General features: G+C 38.4%; 1 protein-coding gene across 1 annotated transcript; it reads left to right on the forward strand.

Moving 5' to 3' along the window:
* The first annotated feature begins 1,430 nt into the window (after positions 1-1,430).
* cacnb2b (calcium channel, voltage-dependent, beta 2b) lies at positions 1,431-24,064 on the forward strand. The gene is made up of 12 exons (XM_039601870.1): positions 1,431-1,811; positions 15,528-15,593; positions 17,835-17,957; positions 18,391-18,530; positions 19,449-19,510; positions 19,609-19,634; positions 20,204-20,284; positions 20,372-20,430; positions 20,558-20,667; positions 21,951-21,959; positions 22,800-22,951; positions 23,500-24,064. The coding sequence occupies exons 1-12, from the start codon at positions 1,794-1,796 to the stop codon at positions 23,608-23,610; spliced, it is 957 nt and encodes a 318-aa protein (XP_039457804.1). The 5' UTR covers positions 1,431-1,793; the 3' UTR covers positions 23,611-24,064.
* The last annotated feature ends 2,592 nt before the right edge of the window (positions 24,065-26,656 follow it).

Below are 26,656 nucleotides of genomic sequence, written 5' to 3' on the forward strand. Positions count from 1 at the left end.
TATTGCATGGTGGCGCAAAATCCATCTGTTGTTTTCTGAATGAAAAATTCCATCAATTTTGGCAAGATCCCCAAAACTACTGGCTTAAATGCACCACCAAACCAGGACAGAGCCTCCATCGTGTTTTACAGATGTCTGTAGAGACTCACTGTCATATCGCTTTCCTGACCTCCTCTGTACTGATGATGCCAAAATTTTCACTTTGTTGGGGTGCTTCACTGCCTCTGCAGGGGAACCTGCTATTGCTTGAGGAGATTTGAGGTGTCATAGATCAGAGTTTAGTAAAGGCCAAACTCTGTTAGAGCTCAGGTGACTGCAGCTGTCTGACCTCTGATCAGCAGCATAGATATTGACAAGGACAAGAGCCGTGTGTGTGTTTATGTGTGTAGAGCGCAGATGTACATCTGACCCAGGAGTCATTATCATCTCTCCACAGAGTCACAGCCTGGCTCAGCTGACTACAGGTCTGCATTTTCTTTTCTATTCTCAGTTTTATTTAACACTCCCATCTTTGTCCCTCTTCTCCTTATAAGCTCTCCCTGGAGATTTTGGTACCACACGCCCATCTCCTCATGTCCCCTGTCCAGCTGTCCAGGTTGCAAGCCACGGTGACAAATGGGCCAAACACTGTTACTTACCTTTAAACAGTGGAAGAGGAAGTATACAATTTTTTTGTTTTTAGGTCCTACGCAATGCATAAAGACAGCATGATCAAATTAAATTATAAACCTTTATAAACATTTTCAAATCAGAGGTATTATCAGCAAATTAGTTAAGCACTAAAAGTAAAATTGGCATTGTGTTCAACGTCTTGGTTCAGAGTGTTAATCAAAAAAGTACAAATCACTCAAGCACTTCATCGAAGCTATTGCCAATAAATGGTAAACTGGTAGTTAACTGATCTTTAATAAACAACTATTACACTATTTAAAATGACGAAATAATATGGATACAAGATAGTTAATAACTGGTTTGCAAACCATCTGTCGATTTAGCTTCAAAAGAAGCAGCGTCTATGTCTGGCTCATACTTGGCATCGAGTTTTAGTGGTGACATAATGACACCGAACCAATGTGATGAAAGAGTCTCATGAATGCGCTCTCTGGATGATGAATTCTGTTTGTCTGTAATTCCGTGCTGTAAATCGGGCGCACAATGGAATTATGGTCTGCTTGTTTTTTTAATTTCCATCTTTCTATTTTGGAGCCAGGCCATTATAACACTCCAATTCTTTTTTTTTTTTTCCACACAAACCCTAGGAACATGCGCGCACAATCAGGGACAGCACGCACAGAGGATGGATTCTGTTCTTTAATTTTTTAAAAAGTGACACTTTCCTCACTTTCCGTTATTTAGAACTCATAGAAAGCTCGGGTGGGTTGGAGACTTTCCTGGTGTGTTTGGTGCCTGAGGTCAGAGTGAACGGTGTGCGGCGTAACAGATGCCGCACGGAGAAATAAGCCTTTAATACCCACAGGACTCGGGAAGGGGCAACTACACTCAACTCACATCAGCGACTTAAGTGAAACCCTTCACGCAACTCTCGCAGTCTCCGGTGGTGTCCTGGGCGTCGCGGTCCTGGGCAGAAATTGCATCCTCACGCACAAACTGGCGCTCAGGGAACACGCGTATCGGTTGCACTTTAGAGCATCCTCGGAGTTATCCACCTGAGTGGAGGGAGAACCAATCTCATGGCATGCTTGCCCATTTCTCATTTACTGGAGCCAGGTGAATGGTGATTTGAAGTGGTCGTTACAGCCTTGGAATAGCGCTACAGGACACCTTTAACTGCCATGCCGCCCAAAAAGAAGGTAACATTTCAGATATTTCTTTTTCGTGCATATTTGTGCGCGTGTGCTGAACAGGAAGGGTTGGAGAATACGCCATCTGTTGCACTGGGCGTTAATCCTTGTGTGAGGCCTTTCCACATCATTGCACTCGCTATGTAACAGCGCGCAGGGCAGATAGAGATGCATATCCGCATGCTTGTATCATGTCATATGTCCAGCTGAAAAACAGACTTCAGATAGGGTTGCATAACCAATAGTCTGTGAAAATCGGATGGATTAAATCTCTTCTCGAGCTTTTTCCTCTCATTTATGACTATTGCACTCGCGGTGAACTTTGTGGCATGTGGTATTAAACCCCAAACTATGTGCTCCACCTATTTGGCTTTCTTTTCACTTCACGTGTTGTAGCTGTTGAGCACGCCATCAGCAGCATGGTTTTGTGTCTCTTGCACATGCTGTGCAGCCCATGCATTGACACTGAACGTCTCATCACCTACTCTGAAAGAGTGTTTTGTTTAACAGTAAAGTGGAAAAACAAAATGAAATCCACAGGCGGTAAAACCCAGAGAGCAGTTTTGTTTTAGTTATGAAACCAAGCTCCAGTTTGCAGTATTCAGGTAAACTTCACAGAGTGAGGCACCCACTTCTCAGTCTTTTAAACAGCTTGAGGGTGATGTAACAGTACTTACCGCTGTTAAGGGGTATTCCCAAAATCTATTTAAAGACTCCTCTAACAATCAGCATCAAAGCATCAAATCTTATTTCCTTATGCAAGCAAACATCTTAGCTGGAAAAATCTAGTGGCCTTACTGAATTTATGCAGAATGGACAATATTTATACGTTTGATCATCAGTCATATTGGTCTCTGTTTATTTATTTTCTCACATCTCATGTTACAAAATACATTGCCAGTATTCTCTGTCAGTGAAAAACATTTTAGGACTATTTTGGTGTGGATTTATTTTACATTTCCAGAAGCGACTATAAGAAATTCTTCTATATTTTGGTCTTTAGGTTCACTGTTTTTGTGACATACAGCTTTTCCTTTTTTTCAAACTGTGCTACTACCCAACAAAACACAAAGTTAGAGAAACGGATTGGGCAGGGAGTGTAAGAGACAGTATTTGCTGGAAAACAAAAATGGCTATAGGAAAGTAAATACCATTTGCATGGTGGCTAGAAATATTACTTCAAATACTAAAGTTCCCCTGTAGCTGCAGAATATGTAAAATGAAGTATAGTTTGATAAACAGGAGGAAGAACCGGAGGAAGTGTTTGGACATGCGCTTCTTGGTTTAACAAAGCTACACTGATATTTTTCTTCTGTTTTGGAGATGTAATACTAACACATGCAGGAAGATTTTGGCTGGCCTACTCTCTTGGATTGCAGTGCTAGTTAGTGCTGGCCCACTGCATGTTACTTAGAATAGGAAAAGCCTCTTAGTAGTTGTTACTGGGGCATTACATGCTGATACCTGCTCTCCTTCCAGGCAGGAAGTGGAGTAATAAGATGTGATGCTGTGTGGAAAGTTCCAGAAATATCAGTAAACCTGTTTCCTGTGAAATTAGGGCAGTTTCCAAATTTAAAATTTTATTGTTTGCATCAAAATTGTTTGCAGTTTAAAAACAAAACAAAAACGACTCTATATTTATTTTATTTTGCGTTTAACTTGATGTCAGGTTTGTGTGCTCATAGAGTGACAGTTCCAGTGATAGTGGTTGCTCAGTACTTGTGCAATAACTAAGTGAGAAATGATTAGAACACCAATGGCTGGCAAAATGATATTTTATAATCCCCACACAGGCGCACACCCCTCTGCACACCAGTTCTAATCACGTTGCATCACAGCGTTGTGCAGAGCAGAAGAGATTTCTGTGAACTATAGATGAAATGTATCTATTACAGGGGCCCGGCAAGCCAGGAATTAAGTGCTATAGATACAACAAATGCATCTATTTTATGTATATCTGATGACTGTCAGCGAACTTGAGCACATTCAGTCGAAGCTGCAGTGTTGGCTGTCTGTGAGGAGTTTGCATTTGTCTCTCTGTCTCTAAATCCTGGATTGACGCATGCTATCTTAATCTCCTTACTCAGAGACAATCATGACCCAAAGAGAGAGAGAGACAGAGATAGAAAAGGATCCAAATACACATTGCTTCTTATGCTTATAAAGATCCCCCCTCCCCATTTAGTCTGGCGCTGTAATTTTCCAAATCACTATGAGCAAATATCTTTTTTTGTATTTCTTGATGAATGAGTAATCATTAACTGCAAAGTGATGAGATTCTAATATGATGCTGAAAAATTAATGTTACTCTTTAGAGATTGACCAATATGGGATTTATGAGGATGATACAGATGCAGATTTTTGGGGAAAAGAAATTTGATATTGATGTGTTGGTAGGGAATCTTCACAAACCAGTTAGCAGCTTAATATTAAGACACAACTGGGGTTCAGCTGTGACGCTGCTACATGTGCTGCACACAGTGCTGACAGAGTTAAGAGTATTGCAAGCAGTGGAATCAGAACTGTTGTAATGCCACCTTTTCTAAATCACTCCAAGAGTCTTTTTCTGCAGTATATTTTAATGTTTCCCACAGATTTAAGCAGCTACAGTGTGTTTCTTGCAGGATGACTTCTAATTTCATGCCCAGGCATAGCAGAGCAGCGACCTGTTCTTCTTCACACATTTAAAGAAATTAATCAAATACTGTTTGTTAATTTCTTTAGTTGCAATTACAAACTCTAACTAGGCACTGCAGGGTGATGAAATCAGAAAAAAAGAATACATGAATGAAATGAAATCCTGCCATTAAATGTATTTTTGAACACTGCCAATAAAGCAGGGAGTTTGGGGTAATCCCAAAATCCTCCATACGAAACAGCAAGCCCATCTTAAACTGTGCAGTGATATTTCTTCTTTGTTGGCCTTTTTCTTTTTCCCAGCCTGACATGTTGATGGCAGTGACTACTACAATAAGTTCCCTATGTTTATTTGTTGTCCAGTGATTCAAGACTCTTTCAGCACTTTATACTAGAGCCTGAACAATTTGTTAGTGGGCTCATACTATTGGTCATATCGATCTATTGGTGTCATCACTGATAATGACTGATAAATGAACTTGAAACACCCTTCAACAGTGAGTGTTGGCATTACATAGATTGTCCACCAGAGGGCGTTCTGCAACTTTGTTGTTCACGAAATGTGTTTGACTCTCCACAAACGCACCAACCAGCTGATCTTAGCAGAACTGGGCAGAACCAAAGAATAACTACGCAAAAAAATTATTAGAAGCATGACATATCCCAAACTTACTGTACAGTCTGTTATTTCTGATTTTTATTATTATATTCTTTACTTTTGTGTGAATCCGCCTGCTCCATCTGCCTGTCACTTTGCTGCTGCAACACTTGAATTTCCTCCAGTGAGGGAAAATAAAGAATATTTCTATTCTATATTGGATTTTTAAATCTCCACACATCAGATATCTTTAAAAATCCAATGACAGTTGGACCCTAATTTATATATTTTTTGTGTGTGAATCCTTTTTCTACCCTGTCTTTTAACAGATTCTCCAGGAAATTAAAAAAATATGCTCATATTCTTCTGGTTTCTAGAAATGATGTCCTAACAGAATTTATAGAAGTAATGGTTAAGTTGTGGGCTTGCATTAAAAAAGCTGTTGCCACCATGTGTTGCCAGAAACTTTAGTGTGCCTTTAAACATTTCTGAAATTTTAATGACGGTGGTGAAGGGCTTTATCTAACAGACGTCCATCCATTTCCCTCCATTTATCCAATTCAGGGCCACAGCTCTCATAGGGCAATAGGCAGGGCACACCCTGGACAGGTTGCTAGTCTGTCAGAGGTCTCAAATAAAGAGACAATCAACCATTCACTCTCACATCCACGTCTGCAGCCAGTTTCAAATTTCCTTTGAAAAGTGGGAGACAGGCAGAGGATGCCCACCCCACCACTGCACCACCCTCTCATTCTAACAAATATGCTGTATCCTTTTGTGTGCTAAGGATGGGGACTGGTCTGCTACAGTATGTAAAAATAATTTCTCTTGTAACATGTAAATTAAGCATACTCTCTCAAAACCCACTTAACTGAGATACAACTAATATAGCATTAGTATTCAAACTATGGATGACCCACTGGCCAGGTGGTTAGGACATTTCAGCTCCTGACAAGCTGGAATTTTGCTGGTTGTTATTTCTCTTTGCTTTAAAGAAACAAAAGCTGACAGTATGGGCCCTTAAAGATGTGATCATGTATCAGCCATCAGCTTTTATCTACATCTGTCTGAATTGGAGGAGCCATTAAGTTACTAATAATCTAATTTCTGCAGTTTCTACATTTTTCACTGCAGCATCAGCAACCTTTTTTTTACCTTTTATTTTTACTGGCAATATCAGCAGCCATAATAATGATAAAGCCCACATTAACAAACTATATATGAATTAAAATACATTTACCGTGGTACTGATTTACTGCCTCTTTTGATCTATAATTTGAGATCTAAAGAGATGTGATGCAGCCTTAAACTCCACAGACGGAGATTCGTGCCAAAGTAAAGATAGCTGTGCCAGCCCGGCCGTATCTGCTTTATGGTAGCATCAGGGAGAGGGCATGGAGCCAGTCTCCTTCAGACGGATGATGCAAAGCAGCTGATTAGACAGGGCTTGGAGAAAACAGGATCAGGACACTCACTGCATGCAAATGAACAGGCTGTTAATGACCAAGAGATACAGTAGCAAAGAAATCATCACAATATACAGAATAGCATGTCAAAGTAAAAAATGAACAGCAGAAGAAGACGGGTGTAAGAGAGCTGAGTTTCATTATTCCTCACCTACAGAACAAAATATGAGGAAATATTTATTGGCAAAAATTGACAAATGTTCACCACACCTGGGCTTGCTGCCAGCGCCTCATTGGTGGGCCGACAGGAAATTAGTCACAATTAGATCACTGACCTGCTCTGCAGATAACAATAAACTGTAATGAAGGGGAAGCGGCATGTGTTTGCGTCCTTTTTGATGCATGACTCTCTATTCAGCAGCACGCTTTTAATAACCATCCCAGCATGTATGCACAGATCAAAAGTGTGATATGAGTAAAGATATTACATCTTTGATCTTGTTCATGAAAAAAAAAATCATTGACTCATACAAGATAAAAACGACAAACTCACCAACAGACTCTACACTCATGCTTTCTCAGCCAAAACCGGCACACCTACTTTAAACAGCTGCAGTAGAAAGATATATCCAAGTGCTGCAACAGTAAGGCCGCTATTGTCATGGAAAAATGTGGTCCTTGAGATACCTTCTGCAGCAACAGTGTCTACATAGGCAGTTTAGAGCATGTCAGTCAGGTATTTATATGCCTCTCTGACAGATTTTGTCAAATTAACCACACTGCAGCCATAGAGCCGTGGCACTTTTATAGTTGAGGCCAAAATGAAGGGCAAATGTGAAGATGAGTGCAGGTCCCTCCGTTGAGTAATGAGTAAAGGGTACTAGAAGTGGGATGGCCATATGTTTATCTGTGTGTGTCAGCAGTTGGGTATGTGCAACATCTTTTGTAGTGGCAACTTTCACTATAATGGTTTAATGTATTTGGCAGGTGCTTTAGCGGGCAGGTGACAAATCAAAATAAAAAACCGTTGCCCTCTTTGGGGTATTTGATGGTGCTGCCTGTAGAAGCAATTCCTTCTTCTAATCCATTTGTCTCTGTAGATGTAAGGATCGCTGCAAGTACCTTGAGATGACTGTTATTGTGAATTGGTAATATATAAATACTGAAATCCTGAACTGAAGTAAGATCAGCCTCATCCTGTATGATCTGCAATAGTCTCTTCCTGGACGATGTCATCCATAGCACACTGAGTGGTTTGCATAAAGGAGAAGCGACTTTAAGCCTCTCTCTTATTTACAAGGTGTCACCATAGCAGGAAGCTCCCACATTTATGATTGGGCAGATTTTTACTTTCCTAAAGCAACTCGCAAGGGATTCAATCTCTTCCTGGGGATCTTCCCTCGTGTAAAAATGTGTAAACCACTGCACTGCGGAGCTGCGGAACAGTTTGTTGAGTAGGAATACAATAAATTGTATTAATGCCATCACAGTCATCAAATCTCAACCCAGTTAAAAACCCGTGCAAGAGTTTGGACTGACATGTCTGCACCACAAACATTAAAACATTAAATTTCCTGAGGAAATAGCTTTAAGAAGAATTGTGTTTCTCCCAGAATTCCAGAGACTTGAAGAGAAAAATCCTAAATCGCACTGAAGTTCTTGTGGCTGCATATGTAGTGACAGCTTATTTCTTAATGTAAGTCTACACTATAGTGTAGTATGAAAGAAAAACTGTCTGTGGTTTCTATGAATAGTTACACTTTGGTCAGTATCTCTGGAAACCTGAAAAATGGGCAAAGCCATCATTTAACTAAAAGCAATGGCTCAAAGGCGAGTTAAAAGGTCCAACACATTGCTTTTGTTTAGTTTTTGTTTTTATCTGTGACTCATCTATATATTGTTTTCTGTATGATTTTACCGACACAACAGCATCACAATTTTGCAAAAAAAATGCTTGAAGCTTTACAAGTACCCAAATATTACAGAAAGTGTGGTCTGAAGACTCATTGTTATCACAACTGGTTTTTGCCCAGCTCAAGATGGCCTTTTGTGGTTCTGACTTAAATTCAAATTTGGATTCATGTCAACAGTAGAATTGTATCATTACTTTCTTAAAAGCTGGATTAAAGTAATGTATCAAAGCCTGCTGTCTAAGTGAGCTGTGAGTGAAGAGAATTACTGTGGCGCTGGCTGAGTTTATAAAAGTTCTGATGGTTTTTGCTGTATGCAGTTTCAGGGAACTGGGAGTTGTGGGCATGCTGAATCTCTCCTCAGTATTGTCCTTGGGGGCTTATATGCAGGGTTTGCACTGATGCCTTTCTCCTGTGATTATTTGGCTGTGGACAGAGCAACAACCAATTCACCATCACATATGAGATACACAGGGTGGTTTTAAAACTCTGTTATCATTACCATACTGTCATTTTTTCAGAACTGCTGTCATAATTGTCATTTGCATTGTGTGGTATGTCAGTGAATGATGCTGGAGTCACAGTCCTATAATAAACTGCCAAGCGTTTGAGCTCTCTTGTCAAACTTAAGGCTCTTATTACAGTAGTTAACTGCCACAGGGATGAAGGCACCACAGATTTGTTCACCTTGGTCTTGTTCATTGAAGTGGAAACTCCTAGCCTTAGATGTCTTTTTTGTGATGAATGAGATAACAGCAGTACCTGTGGAGTATCCAAGCAGGCATGGGAGGGTACAGGAGGTAGTACAATTAAGTTTCCCCATATGGATATGAGTGCTTTGAACGAATCACTATGGGATTAACTATATTGTTACCTTCCTAAATAACTACCTATGTTTTACTTCTCTGGGTTTTGTCCTGTGAATTGCTTGTCTTCTGAAGTGGTATAAGACCTGACAATGGGTACTCCATCACATAAATCCATTTAAGATGTGTCCTTTTCTGTTGTTTAGGGAGCTAGAATTTTACTAGTGTTAGTGCACTCATGTTTGTCCAATTAACATATGAATGTCTTGCCCAAATACTATATATTTACGCTAAAAGAAGCCAAAAGATACCCTAAAAACTGAGCTCTAAATGGTAGAATTGAAATCTGTTCCTGCTCTGCGAAGATATTAAAAAGGTGATACTTCTGTCATCCTTTCAGCAGTTAAAATAACTATAAAAAAGTTGTTTTCATCTAAAAAGCATCTTTAGTTCAACTCACTTCTGCTTCCTGTCTTTCATGCTGATGTTTTACACTGATGTTGGATTAGGGTCTGAACTTCGTGAAAAGATAAAAAGATTGATTTTTATGACATATTTAAAATACTATTTATAGATGAGTGTACAGGTGTAATAGTTTTCTGCTGTGTCATCTGAGGATGGAAGTACAGTAATGATGTTCCATCAGCACTTCAAAGCTGACATAAATATAATGAAAATTTTATGATGGTTTAACTAGCTCCTTGATGGATCTCCCATTGAGTTTTATGTAATGCTCTCTTAATGTCTTTAGTCAGTCTATAAGGATGTGATGAATGTGAAGGAGAGTTAAGGTGTCAGGTATGGGTTGTTGAGGTTCTTATGTATATTTGTCTGAGGATTGTGGTATACAGAATCTAACAGCAGACGTATTTTCATCAGGGGAAGTCATTTATGCTCACGTTGCATATGGTTGCCATGGAAATGTCTTTCTGTATGTTAAGTAAATATGAAGTGGGAATTACTGTATGAGTATCTTTGGCGAATACACTCTACACAGTACAGTGAATAATATATTCAAGAGGAAACACTGAAAAAAACTTAAGATAATGGATGGATTTTCCTTTCTAGTTTTTACCCCTGTGAGGAGGTATTTTGTGATTCAGCATTCATAGTAGTATTTCCTTTTTCATTTTTATTCTCGAATAATGGTGGGTGGTATGGCCAAAGATCATAGAGCAGTCATTTAAAGTAAACTCTCCTCATGTGAGTCTTCCCACAGTTAATGTGCAGAGACCTACATGACTGGTTGTGCACATAGCAGTCTGGATTTTCCCTCTGATTATATTCAGAAATATTCTGAACTTACACATCATGATGCATGAGCATTTTCATCTTTGTGTCACCACCTATCATGCTGCACCTTGAAGGAAATTTGGATTGCACATGACTGTGTTTTAATTATTTAATGTAGTAATCGTTTTTATTTCCCTTGACAATCAAAGCAAATCGAAGGATCATCCATTATCTCAAATTGTCAGTTTTCCCACTGTATATCTTGTATGTGAACTCATCCTCTCAACTCAAGAGGAAAAGGTTCTTGTACTGTTTGGTACAGTTTCCTACAGCAAAGAGTCAAGCGTGCCTCCCAGTGTCCAGCTAGTATGTGTAGACATGAAGACTCTATACATTCTCCCAACCTACTTAGGATTTCATCCTTGATAGTTAATGTTTCATGTACTCTTTGTCTTTTACAGTTATGTCCTCTGGTGGGCCAAAGGTCTGTGTGGTTTGAAATTTGGCACACTTGTCAGTTCAAGACTTGACTTTCAGCAGAGTGTCAAAGTCATTTTAGCCATTACCTACTGTCTTTTTCACCACTTGTGTTTCTGTTTTACCGACATGGAGCAGATAAAAGACAGGTGTAGCAAAGAAAAAGTTTGTCCAGCTGTCATCAACTTATGTTACTGTAAGTGCAATAAAAGCTTTCCAAATAGTGTTAAGTGCAAGACAACAAAATGAAAGAGAAAGGAAAAGGAGGAGGGAAAGGCCATAAAGAAGTCTCCAACATTCAAAAAGGAAATAATCATTTGAGCTCCACCACATGCATCTAAGTACTTCACTATATGGTTGGATGACCAGGCAATGACCTGGTCCCTCCTCACCTGACTTACAGTGAGAGAGGGCAATGAACTTTGCATTTGGGAGATTGTAGTTACTGCTTTAGTAGTCACTCAATCATGAACCAATCAAGAAACACTCAAAGTTCAAAAGTTGATTTTGTTCATCTGGACGTAGTGTTTTACTGAGAGGAACGCCACTTGGATGATTGAGTCATCTGAGGAAGACATTTATCCACTTGGATGAGTGACGAAATGTTTGATGAATGTTTGATGAAACTCCCCCCCCTTAAAATTTTACGTCCATAATAAACTTTATGGGATTTCCTTGCCTAGATGATTGAGCATGCATCAAGATATTAGTTTAGTTTACCAAACTTGGTACAGAGCCACACTTTTCTCTTTTCTTTGGTTGTTAATGAGCTAATAATTTTGCACATTTTGTCATGCAAGGCTTAAAATACCTGCTAAATATCTGATGTTGGTGCAAGCTGCATGTATAACAGGATCCCTTTGAAAACTGGTTCAGAGTTTTGTTCGACCTCTGGGGAATCACAGTCCTCCAGTGCAGCCAGCTGGCTCCTGGTGACTCGATGGTTCTGATTATTTCAGTTTGGGGATGGAGTCCATCTCCCCAATCAGATGCTCCTTTCCTAATGCACTCTCCTGGCGCGTTTTGAAAGAGCTGTGTAAACACTTTTCAGCAGAATAGGAGTCACCTTCAGGTAGCACATGAGAGAGCGTGCCTTCACTCCTTTTTTTTTCACGTCATCCTTGCCCTCTACCTTCCTTTGCCCACCCTCTAAGCCACGTAATCACAGTAATGGTCTAAAAAGATTCTCCAACAGGGAGAGAGAGAAGGACTAAGGAGAAGAAAGAAGGGGGTTTAATGAAATGATGAGGGGATCAGTTAAGGGTAAAGACTTTGAAAGAGTGGAATGAAAAATCAACTTGGAGTACCTATATAAGAGAAAGGTTTAGTGATAGAGAGAAAATACTGTACAGGGAAGAGTCTGGGTATTATTGGTCAACAAAGATGTAGTTTCTTCTAACTCAGCTGATTCAATTTAATATTAAAAGAGAAAGGACTGTAACAACTAATGAACTAATGATCATCTATTAATGTGAAGATTTATTTTCTGAATTGATCACATCTTTAAAATCACAATAACACAATGAAACAAAACATTTTTTAAACATTTAGTTAAATGTAATTTATCTCAAAGAAAAAGCTCAGATCTTCACATTTCAGAAGCTGGGGCCAGATTATGCACAGGTTGGAAAATCTGAGAGAATAATCCAATAATTATGAGAGACAATGAGAAAATGTCTCAGTTCAAGCAGGTACAGTTATATAGATGGCTTCAATGCAGCAACACAGTGAATAAAGTAAACCAGGCACAGTCTTCATCTACAGTAGAGTCTAGAATCACACACTGTAACTATTACAGACCACAGACATGCCCATTAAGATCTCCCCCACTTATGTAAAACTTTAAAATAAAGATGTGAATCAGAACCGTAAAGTAAAAGCTTACTTAACTTGGGGTATTAATTACAACCTCTTTCAAAATTAAATATATATATATATTCTTGCTTTTTGTTTCCTTTCTCTTGGAGAGCTCAACTCATTCTCGTGAAGTCACCAGCAGTAGTTCAGTATTGCTTAATAATTCAGCGGGGGCGTTTTGTACTATTGGCTGGGTGACATTGGCTCACAGGAGAGCTGGGTGCTGTGCGAACAGATGTCTTTGCCAGGCATGGGTAAACAAAAATCCTTGCCTGGGCATAATTGTGCCCCAGGGAGATTTACTTCCTCCTTCTCTTTGATTTTCTCCTCATCATGTTGAATTTTCTGTTTTGACATTGTGTCTACTGCATCCGCCAGCTTTTCATAACTGTAATGTGTAATTACCAGCACATTGCACTTTGATATGCACTTTGATATGTTATATCCTTGTGATTCTTTGATCAATAGTTTTGTTGTTTCTCAGGTATTAGTAAGTGAGTGGACTCACAAACTCATTAGACACCTGTTAGTTTTTCCTAATTTCCCTCAAAATAGAAATGATTTTTTTTTTGTGCATAAGTGTCTTTGTGCAAATTTGTGCCACCACTGAATGTGCTTTTGTTTTGTTCTCTCTGAAGATATTTTTCTTTTACATTGTTTTCTTCTTTCACCATGTAGCGCTGTAGCGCCCTCAGTCGCTTCCCTCACGCCTCATGCAGTCCCTGCTTATTCTCTTTTAATTTCATTTTAAAGCTAAGCCGTTTTGGAGTTGAAGATAGGTGAGAAGTAAAAATTGGCCTATGGTAATGACATGGTGCATAATCCATCATCATAAGTGTCTCAGTAGTGTCAGTGTGCACTCATTTGGAATAACATGGAGAGGGGGAGCAGGTGGTAGAGTAAAGGTGAGCCAGAAAAAAAAGGTTCTTTGGGTTTGCACAGTGAGCAGCCTGGACTGATATTCACTCAATATATTCTCAATTACTTAAAAAAAAGTCTTAATCATATGAACAGCCATAAACTCGTGGATTGTAGAAGTCTTCATGTTAAATGTTTAAAATATGTCAACATATTGTTAGATTTTCGAGGAGGCAGGTACTGCGGCTGACTGCAATGTTTGCTGGAGAATGTAATTGTTCCCTCTACTGTGATAAAGTGGAAACACTGTGGGGAGCATTGCTCAGGGTGGGCAGCGGGCAAACAAAAGCAACTCTCCATTCCACTTCGGAAGACCAGGAGTTGCAATTCCAGTTTTTTGCAGAAAAAACACTTTAGCTAGGACTGGGGTGTGGATTACCATAATTGAGCTTATTTGTTACTTCGCCATTTAGCCGTGTATGATTTTCAATGTGCTAACAAATTAAAGAGCATTCAAATGAAGCAGAGCAAACATTTGGAAACTAATTTTAATGTTTTATATCGTTGGTAGGGACCTAATACAAAAATCACTTTGTGCACCAACAATTTCAGATTAGATTTGAGAATATTGACTTTGACTCACCAAGGGCGCATCAGACAGAGCAGACTGTCTTCAACAACAGACCTGATTTGCGACTCTGGGATGCGAGTGCGTATCATGAGTGCCAGATTGACGCGATGGGCTGTGCCACCTCCTGGCTATGACACCAAGAGCATTAATTACCATGTCTTTGAGAGGACAATCTAATCTTAGGGACACATGATGCATAAACCTGGGTGTCCCTGGGGGAGTTTGCTGCTACATTTTTGCAGAATTACATGCAAAGTTTCTTGAAAGCTAATTGATAAGTTGTTTAATTATTGTAATTATTGATCACATGATGAGTTTCTCTTTTGCATCTGTGTTTCCTGGGAATCAGCTGTTAGTCGTTAGTAATAAATACATATTTGCATTGATAGGACTGACCCAAGAGCAACTGGGACACAGGACAAGTAAGGTCGAATAAGAGAATGTTTTTCTGTTGCTGAAATTCTGTAAAAATAATATATAACATGTTATGTGTAAACTGATCACCCCTCGTTTACCCGTGTAACTGATAGAGTCCATGCAGTTGAAAAGGCATATGTATAGGAGGGGACAGCTTATTGTGAGGCAATATTTTCTTTAGTTTTCTTTTGTTTGGTTAAATTCTCTAAGGGTTTTCCCTTTAGTTTCATTATGACTTGTTGTTTTGAAAAAATGCCATTTTTAGTTTTATCTCTTGCTAAAACTCTGCTGTTTAATGATTCTTTTTGGCTCTCGTTTGCTGAACAACTGCAGCTCTCGTTTTTTGGGACACCCTACATGACGTGAATAGATTCGGCTTTGACTAGGACAGAGAAACTTTAAAAAATAAAGTCTACCTGAGGGTGTGCGATATGTAAATTATGCTGTTTGTTCATCAGAAGAGTACGGCTCACTAATGATGCTGCTGAGTTGCATTATTGGATAGCATTTTAAAATATGAATTTTTTCCTTTCCACTGCTGCAACATGTTTGCTCATATCTGATTGGTGGGGTTTCCTCTCTATTATTCTAAGGTCTTTATTTTGAATCCAATGTTTTTGGAGTTTGAACCATGCTTGGACTGTAACCCTGCTGCTGCTGCATTGATTTGAATAAATTTTAAATGTCTCATATGTCCCCCACTATGTAACCACCCTTGAAATGACTGCAGCAGAAAATATGTAATTTCTTGTCCTCCTTCTGATGTCTGAGAGCGCACTGAGTGGCTCGGTGCACTTGTGATATTCAAATCACAACATTTTCTGCAGCATTCCTCTCTTGTCTTATTTACAGTGAATTGATCAAACTATTTGCTCTTCCTTTGTATCTCCTGCAGGGAGAGCATAAGGACACAGATGTCGTTGAGGAAAGAAACGCCCAGGTGCAGCTGGAGAAAGCCAAGGTACTTTTGCTCTGTTGCATCATGTATCACCTGACCTGACCCACTGTGGCTCTTACAGACTCATTTTTGAGAGAGGCTGCTCTCAAGGACATGATTACATCACAGACATGAAACACACACATCAGGACATTGGATTAGCGAAGCAATATTCTTCTACTGAAATGAGTCATCACAGTCTTCATCCTTGTCATTCCTTTATGTGCTCAGTGCCAGGAGAAGGATGATGACCAAGGATATTGATTATTGCTTCAAATAAATTACAATACTTTCATCTTTGCTATACTTTCTTACAAGATAGCAAAATAACCAATTTAACTGACACAAACTATACTGTAATGCAACAACATTGAAATTGTACAAAATTTGATATGTGATTAATTACTTTGCCGATGTAACAACAGTGGGACATTTTTCTGATAAAAGATTACCCTTTTATACAGTTTGTTTTTCTATAATCTATGAAAAAAAAGTGATGGTCTTTTTTCTGGTTCCTCATTTTATGGTTATGATGTCCTGAAAATGTTTTTCACAGCAAAATTTAAGAAAGTACCAGATGAACTTCAATGAACGTATAATTTACATTTACTGGGTTTCACACACACATTCCTTTTTCTAGTCATCACTGTCTTTCAAACCCATCAGGGTTTGATGTGATCCAGATGTCACAATATAAGTATGAAAAAGATAATGTAATAAAAGAGTATTACAGTCTTAAGAGTAATTTTATTAATTCATTGGCATTGGCATTAAGACGCAATAAGTTCTGCTAATGAAGAAAATAAAAGCAAATACTGTTAAAACAGTATATATAAATTGTTTGTGTATGTTTTGCTATGTTTTCTCTTTGTGTTTTCTCTTAGTCATCAAGTAATGTGGTGTGTCTGTAAAAAAAACTGCATACATGCATGTAAGATTTTACAGTTAATATTAAACACAATATGTAGATAGTCAAGCTGAGGTAAAATGATTAAACCTGTTGGTATTATACTATGACTGTAATATCATATGGTTATCATTTTAAAGTCTGGCTTACATACATACAACAGGTGCGATATAGGTTTTCTTTTTGGGGCATAATCACAATTAAGGTCATTAGAGATGTGATTCTTATAAGCCCCAGTTGATAGCAGACTTCCTCTCTTTTTGCCCTTTAAGCAGACCCTGCTGATGTGTTGTATATTAAATTAAATCCTCCCCCACAGATTTAATGTGCTCCCACTGTTGCTTTGTAATTAAGGCGGCAAAGACACTCGGCCTGTCCCCTGCTGACCCTGCAGCCTCTCCCACAGCCTCATCTTTCCAAAGTGGAGTAATTAGCAGCTTGATTGACAAGCCACTGACATTTGATTCTGATAGGATTACAACACCAACCGGCATTCGGTCAGGAGGAAGCATACAGTAGTTACAGTGCAACAAAGAAGAAGCTGCAATAGGTTATTTTTCCTAGACATAAATTAAACATATCCCTTTGGTGGAAGAAGAATCAAACAGACCATTATCATGTGCCATGACAGTCAGACAAAAGGAATTTAATCATCAGTAACTTTACCTTAAACAGCTGAAATGCAGAATTTGCCAGAATTTGTGTCCAAGCTACATTTCTAAAATATAAAGCACTTCACTTTAAACTTATACTTGTTTTCCTAACATCTGTCAAAATGTTAATTTATACATGCATCAGGCCACATATTTGTGTATGTGCACAAAATGCTGGCAACACAGCCAATTGTACTTGACACAATTACGCAGTTTAGCTACACCCCTTAATTTAAAAAAAGAAAACTGTAGAAAGGGGAGAAAAAAAATTGATACATTTTATGATCTAATGATGTTAAAACACTGTAACGAAGTCAACATTCTGAAATTCTCTAATAGTTAGTTATTCCTTACTGAACTGAGGAATCGCAATTATGTGCAACTTCACATACAGTAAAATAGGATTGAATATTAATACAAGGATAACCTAAAGTCAGTGACTTGTTTGGTAGTACGTTACAGCTTGTGGTATTATCACAGTAACTCTCTTTTCTTGACTGACTAATGGTTGTTTTTTTTAACTTTAAAATGTTTTTTTACTTACCTATAATTACTCACCTAATTTATTAAATGTCATATTTATAAAAGCTTAGCTTTTAGCTTTTGTAAAATGGATTACACAGGGTTACTCTGTTACCCTTACGTAGATTGTTTTGTATATAATAAGATTTATTAGTAATCATAACTCCTGCCTTGTATTCCCAGTACAAGCCTGTGGCATTTGCTGTACGATGCAACTTCTCTTACACGCCAGCAGACGATGACAACGTCCCTGTACCAGGCCAGGCTGTCACTTTTGAGGCCAGGGACTTCCTACATATCAAAGAGGTTTGAAACAAACACACAAATACACACATCGTGCAAAATTACAAACAGTACAAATGGGGGTTGTTAGAAGGACCTAACTGACAGGGCAGAACCAGAAGGATTTTAAAATGAGAAGCAAAATGACAACAAACTGATGGAATGTAACCCAAGTGACGGAAAAGAAATCCAAAGAGGAGAAGCAACACAACATCCCAAATTGACTTTTGGTGCATTCTTCCTCCTTTCACACATTTTTAAATGTGCTGTGGTTTAGCTGATAAAGCTTGACACCTGTTAATTAAGATTTGGGTTAATTTTTAGATACACATAACATAAAATGCAAAGCTACAGTTGCTAAATTGGACCATTAACATCATCAGATAAAAATGTGAGCCACATTAGATCATCAATCCTTAAATGTCCACTCTATTTTTTTTTTCTTCTGAATGAGCAGAAGTTTAACAATGACTGGTGGATCGGACGGCCGGTGAAGGAGGATGGTGTGGTGGGCTTCGTCCCCAGTCCGGTCAATCTGGAAACCATTCTTATCCGAAGAGAAGTCCAAGCGAGGAAAGCTGCCAAGGCATTAGCCAAGTATGTACATCATGATGCTCTTTCATTTCCTTCATGAGGGTTTTTATGCAGGAATTTCAATGCAAAAGTTGTGTTTTAAATTGACCACAAATAAATAAAATTGCTGGAGCAGAGAGACTTTGAGGAAACAGTTTTGGTTTGAATGCGTATACACTGATACTTTTGGCACAAAGACGAAAAAAAAGGAAAAGTTGTGATATCAGCCTGTCTGTGGGTGGTGGCTCGGTAGGGGACCTTTTTTAAAAAAACAAAAAGCCAATTCTAAAGTCTTTTTACTGGTGGAGTATTAAGTTTTTAATTTAAAAAAATAATCAACCAGATTGGTAAACAAGTTTGCTGTAGTGATATGGAAATAACATTTTGACTTAAAACTTGTGTCATACACAATCCCAGCTTACTTTTTAGTAATTTAGTGTGTTGCAAGTCCTCTGTGTGTTCATGTATTTGGAACACAAAAAAGTCCAGCAATGACATTAGTTATTTTATGTATTTTATGTTGTTTAACTTAAGTTTGTTTTATTTCATCGTGTGTGGTAGTAAATTAAAACGGCGATGACTATATTTTCCTTTTGTTACTTCAATAGGTTGAACCCCACCCCCACCCCCCTCACCAGAAGGCAAAAACTCATTGATTTGAACTCGACACAGTTAGACTGTAACACATCTAAAGAATCTTAAAAATGTTGCTTTGGTGGAAACTGTGCTGAACCACTTTGAGGGATTTGCCCTCTAAGCTTCATATATTTGTGTCTTATGCTATAAATAGACACACAGTCTCTAAGCATCAAAATCCTTTATTGCATAGAAACATGGTGGTCTATTTTTATCATTACTAAAGCACTGAAATTCAGAGTGTGGCAAAATCAACGTTTGGATGTTGCAGACTTAAACTAAATCAGAGATTTCCTCTCATTTTAGCAAAGCTGCATCTCAGGTAGCTCAAGATATGAACTCGAAGAAATATACTCCTCCATCACAAGGTCAGTATGTGCATACAAGCGAGTAACAATAAATATGTTTGCTTTTTTGTTCATAATAACTGTGGAACGTTTGCTATTTTGTCATTCTGCACAAGCAGCCAATCAGCAGGTGAAAAAGAAGCCGGTAAGTGATGAAAGTGTTTACACTCTGTTTACATCTGTTTCAGCCGTTTGTTGAAAAACATCTGAGAAATCTTAGCTCACAGGGTTTCCGAACTTTGAAGCCCTTTGAATAGCTCCCATGTCTTTCACACTAAAGCAAGGACATGTGTGTTGTCCATTGGACTGACAGTGTCAGGAAAACTGGCCAACTGAACTTTTGACTTGCATTTAGACCACCTTGGTATATTACGGGCTAAAAAACTAGTTCATGAATTTCTAAGTTGCTATCTCATATGACAAGCTAAAAAGTGAGAACAAAATCTGATTTTAAAAGTAACTGAAACGATTGCTTAAAACTCAAAGTGGTATTAATAACACGTTACTAAGTTATTCTTCTTTATATGTGTAAGCATTTGAGTACAGTCAAAATTGAGCTTGTGATCATCATGCATCACCAAAATTTGAGGTTGTGTATAGAAAATAAGATAATTTTAGCCTTTAAATGATGGGTGTAGTGGTTTTTTATGTAGCTCTTGTTTCATAAGCAAAAATCTAACTTTGGGGGATTTTTGTTAATTTTTTTTGCTACAGGGGGAGCAGGTGGCTATGTATGATGTAGTGCCTACAATGCGTCCTGTGGTTCTAATGGGACCATCACTGAAGGGCTTAGAGGTGAGCTTAATTTGACTTTTGAAGAAATATAAAACTCTAGTGTTATTTGTTAAATTTGGAGTAACTTTATTTGTTTCCCTCTTGTAGGTTACAGATATGATGCAAAAAGCACTATTTGACTTTTTAAAACATCGATTTGAAGGCAGGTAAGTTCTGATTTAATTCTTCACATAATCTATCACATAATTTATTTTAAAAAAAAAAACCAAAACAAAATAAAACAACAAAAATCATAACTGTGTAATCATGATTGTTATTTTGTCTCTCCTCCAGAATTACTATTACGCGGGTAACAGCAGATATCTCACTGGCAAAACGATCCATCCTCAACAACCCTGGCAAAAAGGCCTTAATGGATCGCTCCAACACCCGCTCCAATTTAGGTATGCCGTCTGTCATCACCAGAACAGCTTCCCTGGACAGCAGTGGTTAACATTCACAGCATAAAGACAACTGAAGCAGTAGTAGCAATAAGAAAATAAATCAATTACAAAAACAAATGGAGAAAATCATGAAAGCCACTCAAAATGCATCATATATGAAAACACACTGTCCCAATTTAGCGTCTCTTCCTCTGACATGTCAGTGCCATGGCTTCCCTGCACCCAAGTTCAACCCCTCCACCACCCCAGCATCCACCTTCAGGCTCCAAGGCATGTTAACTTATCACTCTAATGTGAAACACATAGTGATAAATAAGCATCCCTATGAGCTCAGAGCATGGACATCAAGCTCTAACTGTCTGCTGCTGTAATAAATCAATCATTTCAAACAACAGTGGTCTGACTACACTTCTTTAATTGTTTAAGTGTTCTGGGACTCACTTTTTTGGTCTCTGGTGGCAAAAAACTTTTGGAAACCTAATTAGGATAAAATAGGAAACCAATACTGTCTGACCCAGGTTTGATATGATGCTTGCTTTATCCCATTAACACAGTGTGGCTCATGCTCACAGAGTTTGCTTTTATATGTGGTCCAAAGATTATTCCAAATTCATAATGTCAGAAAATAATTTATCCAATGCCAGGAAGACAAAAAGTTTGAAATGAATAGTTAAATATGATAGAGACTCAGATGAGAACACTGACATCAAATCTGCATAAAGCAGTCTGTTAGTCTTGATCAGCACAAAGCCCATAAACACATGAAATTGCAGACAGACATGTTCTGATTGGTAATCATCTCAATCACTTGGGATTTCAAAAACATTTATCTCAGGTCCAAAACACTTTGCGTTGTCAGTGGTTGCTTAGTCTGTAATCGCTGAATGTCCTTAACGTTCTGTGGTCTCTGGTAGCTATGATGCTGCGACTCACTTCCAGTGTGGATGTAGCTTCAAGCTCAGTCAATTATGGACTAGATTAGCTTCGCATTTAGAGTTAACATATTAACAATAGCGCTAATCTTCATATTCAAATCTTAGATAAAAAAAGAAAATAAGTGTATTCCCCCCTACACTTACTTGGAGTATTGTGTCAGTTACGGTTATATATTGACTGGAAACTTACTGTGGATTTGATGTCTTTGTCCCAGTGACACTGTGCACTAGGATAGTACAAATCTCGCCTTTTCCTAGAAGAGTAAATATTTGGTATCAGACAGAAGCGTGATAAAAATTTGTTTGGTTTTCTCTACTCTTGTCTTTCTCATTGCTCTCTCATCCCAGATGCTGCCGGTATGTATGACTGAAAGCACTGGTAGTCCTTGTGTTTTTGAATGCTCCACTTTCCTTCTCCTATCATTACCTCATCACATCTGTCTCAAACAACTTTTTTAACACTCTGTATGTATACAGCCATTGACTTGTGGACTTCACTGTCATTAAAATTGAAATCGACTGTTATTAAGTTTTTTCCAGTTTGCTGGGTTGAGAGATATGCATGTGCTTCACTGTTATTTGTGAATACTATAACTCATTAAGGACAGAAGCAGCCACATTTTCTGTATGCCCTGCTTTACGCTCCCTCTCGTGGCCAGTCTTTAAATACACTCCCATGAGTGTAACGAGTCTGACTCACCTCGTGGATTAGCTCACCAAGAAAATGAAAACAAATAACCTTTAAAAATAGTTTTATTAAGCATGACATTTTCATTAACACAGTTTTTAATCTGCTGATGTGTTTTGTGAAGTGAGTGTGTGTACCTTTTTTGTTTGGTAGTCATTTATTTTCTATTTTAGAAATGGTATAGCAGAGAAAAGATGACAATAATGACAAATAAGCACATATCCTAGAGTGTCCGTGGTTTTGCACGTGACAGTGAGATGTGCTTAAAACTAATATTGACATTTATTTTTTGTACATTATCAAGACTGAACGCCCCCCATAAAATATATAAAAGTACTGTCTTGATACAGACTGGTCTGTCTTGATACACATCCGTAGCCTAAAAACATTTTCATAAGTTATATTCAAGATGTGTTATTGTTGTACATGTTAAAAAGTTTAATCATGCACACAGTAACTTTCCTGGATTTTAGATGTTAAAGTCTTGCTTTTGCTTTCTGGTGTTGCAGCTCAGATCCAAGGGGAGGTGGAGCGTATCTTTGAGCTCGCCCGCAGCCTGCAGTTGGTTGTTTTAGACGCAGACACCGTCAACCACCCTATGCAGGTGTCCAAGACCTCCCTGGCTCCAATTCTTGTCTATGTAAAGATCTCCTCACCAAAAGTAAGCTTCACCGGAAAAGACTGTGGAATCAGATAAGACATGATTTTTCTAAACGTGAACTCTGGACTGTTTCAGTTCTTTTATTAATAATAATAATAATAATAATAAACTTCATTTATAAAGCACACTTAAAAACCAAGGGTATTCCAAGGTGCTTAACAAGTAACATAGAGGATAAAAGGAAGATAATAGAAATAGGACCAAAGCAAGTATGCAAGCAGAAAACTGTCACTGATACATAGGAGAAGCAGCAGATACAGAACAAACAAGGAATTAAATGAGCATAAGACTGCATAATGTAAAAACATAAGTGAAATGTTAACTAGAGAGAAAGGCAAGATTGAATAAGTGGGTCTTTAGTCGTGATTTAAACAGTGCAATAGAATCAGAAGCGCGGATAGTGAGAGGGAGGTTATTCCACAGTACCGGGGCATTAATGTTTTGAACTAATACTAAAGAGAATACTAAAGAGAAACTATAACTATAAACTAGTCCCTTTTTTCACTTCTTCTTTTATTCTCTTCCTTCTCTTGATTCCTGTCAAACAGGTGTTGACAAGACTGATCAAGACCAGAGGGAAGTCTCAGACCAAACATCTCAATGTTCAGCTTGTGGCAGCAGACAAGCTTGCCCAATGTCCACCAGTGAGTGCCATCTAGTGGCAGATGAGAAAAGTTGGCAGAATTGTGACTACTTTAGTGTATGAATATATACTACATGTGTTATTTCCAGTGAGACTGCTGAGGGCCCAACAAAATTCTTCTTTTTCTTTTTTCCAGTTTTTTTTTTTGTTGTTGTTTGCTGTTTTTTTTTTTTTCAAATTTGTGGTTCCAGAAGTATAAGTGACTTTTTACGATTTTGGTGTGCCTTTGAAAAACCATTTAGACCTTATTTGTGATTCTCAAAAATAACCACAGATTTTAACTTGTCTCCTGACTGTTACACACATTTCAATTGAATTTTTCCATTTCCTGTAGGAAATGTTTGATGTCATCTTAGATGAAAACCAGCTATCGGATGCCTGTGAGCACATTGCTGACTACCTGGAGTCCTATTGGAGAGCCACTCATCCGCCAGAGATGGAGCCTGCCAACGCAGTGGTGGCCCAGCTGGCTGAGAATACATTGCCTGCCAGTCCTACAGTAATACCGGTACTTAAAACACAAACAAGTACAGAGAAAAACTACAAAGAAAAAACAGATGTAAATTATTCCTTTCACGTAATCTCATCCCATTCATCTCATGTATTAGAAAGACAGCTGAGTGTGGAAAATAAATGTTTGAACTGTGAATAATCTCATCAGAATTCATCTAACATTTTCATTTCATTTCCTCTCATCGTACTTCACTGAAAAGTTGAAGAAATGAGATAGGCCTACCTCTGGTGAGTGAAATATATTCAGATTCTATTCTCAGTCCGTGTAGCAGTGGAGATGAGTTACAGTAGTTAGTACCATGTTTATCATGACTATAGTGTAATCTATGTAGAAAATAGAAATATATAGCTTTTGCCTCTACAAAGATTCCAGGAGGCAAAAACTGAAACAACTTAACAGTGCTGTGAAACTTCCTGGGAAAATGACAGAAAACAACAGAAATAACACCGACTATATATAGATAGACTAATACTGTAGTAGATACAAACAAAAGGCAATAGTTGGATTGATAGGCTGACCTACTTTTATTTAATTAAGTTAATTATCCCAAGCTAAGGCTATCAATTAAAACACATGTACTTTTCTTCACTTCTTTGATGAATCTCTTAGCTTAACAATTGGTGAAGTTGCATTTCTTTTTTGCCATTGTCCTAATTGATTTAAATAAATATTTGTGGTGCAAACAGTTTAATATGTAAATGATTTCAAAAAGGAGTGTTGGCTATGGAAATCAGGCTCATGCTTGCACACATCTATACAATTTCAACAATTGAGCTTTATATAACAGCACCATTTCTACCTTTGTGCATAGACAAAGTTTTAGTTTTTACAGTAAATGTGGAAACTTTGTCTCTATTCACCAAACTGAAAATGGTTTTTTGAGGACAAAATACTGACAAAGAAAATAAAAGTCAAAGGTCAAAGTAAATGTCTCACAGACCTTTGCAATATTTATTAAACAGTCATGACCTGTAATGTAATTGTGGATTTAAGCTCTCCACATTCCACTACATATAAAAATAAGATATCTGTCAATTACCCCGACAGTTTTGACCAGATCATTAGACATAAGAAGATAAATATTATTACATTATGAAATGATGGTTTCCATCATGAATGACCATTTTAAACCAGTGATCCAGATATACTAATATAATAACAAATATCTTTTAATTCTTGAGAATATTTTGTCTAAAAGTCATATTTTTAACTTTTTTGCCCCAATTACAATTTCAAGTTCTATAATTTAAAATGCAAAAAGAAGATCTGTCCATAAGCTTTTCCTGGCCTAAATTTGTAAGATGTATAATCTGTGATATAATGGTTATATTTAGTCAGAAACCACTATGTTTTTTCTTTCTTTTTTTCCTAGGATGAGCAGAAAAGCAAGAAGTCAGCTGCCCCTAAGAGGAAAGGCTCACGGGAGAACCACCTAGACCATGAGCCCCCTTCAGTCCCGGCTCAGGAGCAGACCGCTGAGGAGGGCCAGAGAGAGGAGGAAGAGCAGCTCCTGAGGACTGAACCAAAAAGACCACAGCACACCCACCACCATCACCATCACCACCACCACCGGCGGATGGAGCACCACAGCCACGTCCAGCACAGCCATACTTCGGGTGGCATGGAAATACAGTCGAGCAGGGATTACGCCTCAAGGCCTCCTCGAAGGTACGTGCCCGAGGAGAGGGATGGCGAGGTGGACGATGTCCTAAAGGAGGACGAGGAGGAGATTTACTGTAACTTCCGGGTTCATAACCACCATCATCACAACAGTAACCACCAACACCATCACCACCACCACCACCAACATCATCGTGGAAACAGCCAGCCATATGTTGGGGAGGACTACGAACAGGAGCACAATGAGCGCAACCGGCAGCACAGACATCACCAGCATATTCCACAACGGACACACCACACAACGGATCACTATACTGCACACAACCATCACAGCTACCACCACTACCAAGGCAGAGACCGGGAGAGAGACAGGGACAGAGACAGGGAAAGAGAGAGAGACAGAGATAGAGACAGGGATAGGGATAGAGAAAGACATAAGGACAGGGAAAGGGACAGGGATAGGGATCGAGGTAGAGATAGAGACAGAGACAGAGATGCACGACAGTGGCACAGAGATTCCTATATACACTAGTGACTGTTGTTTCTACTCCAGGTTGATGCATGGATTTATGCTGCTCATCTTATAATGCACTAATGGGCAGGGCAGGTTATGTCTTCTTTGTAGTCAATGTTTCTCCTCATATTTCATTTTTTAAGATTTACCCTGTGCCACATGCACACATCTGGTTCTTTCTTATTTTAGCTCTTGTAAGATACATTTTTTTGTATGTTTTATCCTAAGTCTTACGGCTCCATACGTGATTTGGCACAAACAGTGGTCAAGGTTAAACTGCATCAGAACACTCACGACTCGCTCTAGTCTAGTATTCACTATAATAATTTCATATATAATTTCAGTATCCACTAAGGTTACTTTTTTATTTGTCATGATCACTGCAGCCAATGGATTTTTCTGACCATCAGTCCA

Source organism: Oreochromis aureus, linkage group 18, assembly GCF_013358895.1.
Source record: "Oreochromis aureus strain Israel breed Guangdong linkage group 18, ZZ_aureus, whole genome shotgun sequence".
In the NCBI taxonomy this organism is placed as follows: domain Eukaryota; kingdom Metazoa; phylum Chordata; class Actinopteri; order Cichliformes; family Cichlidae; genus Oreochromis; species Oreochromis aureus.

Excerpts from the sequence above, each read along its gene's own strand:
- cacnb2b (XM_039601870.1), top strand. Across the intron at positions 17,958-18,390 it reads ACTTCCTACATATCAAAGAG|AAGTTTAACAATGACTGGTG; the intron begins GTTTGAAACAAA and ends CTGAATGAGCAG. Across the intron at positions 20,431-20,557 it reads AAACATCGATTTGAAGGCAG|AATTACTATTACGCGGGTAA; the intron begins GTAAGTTCTGAT and ends TCTCTCCTCCAG.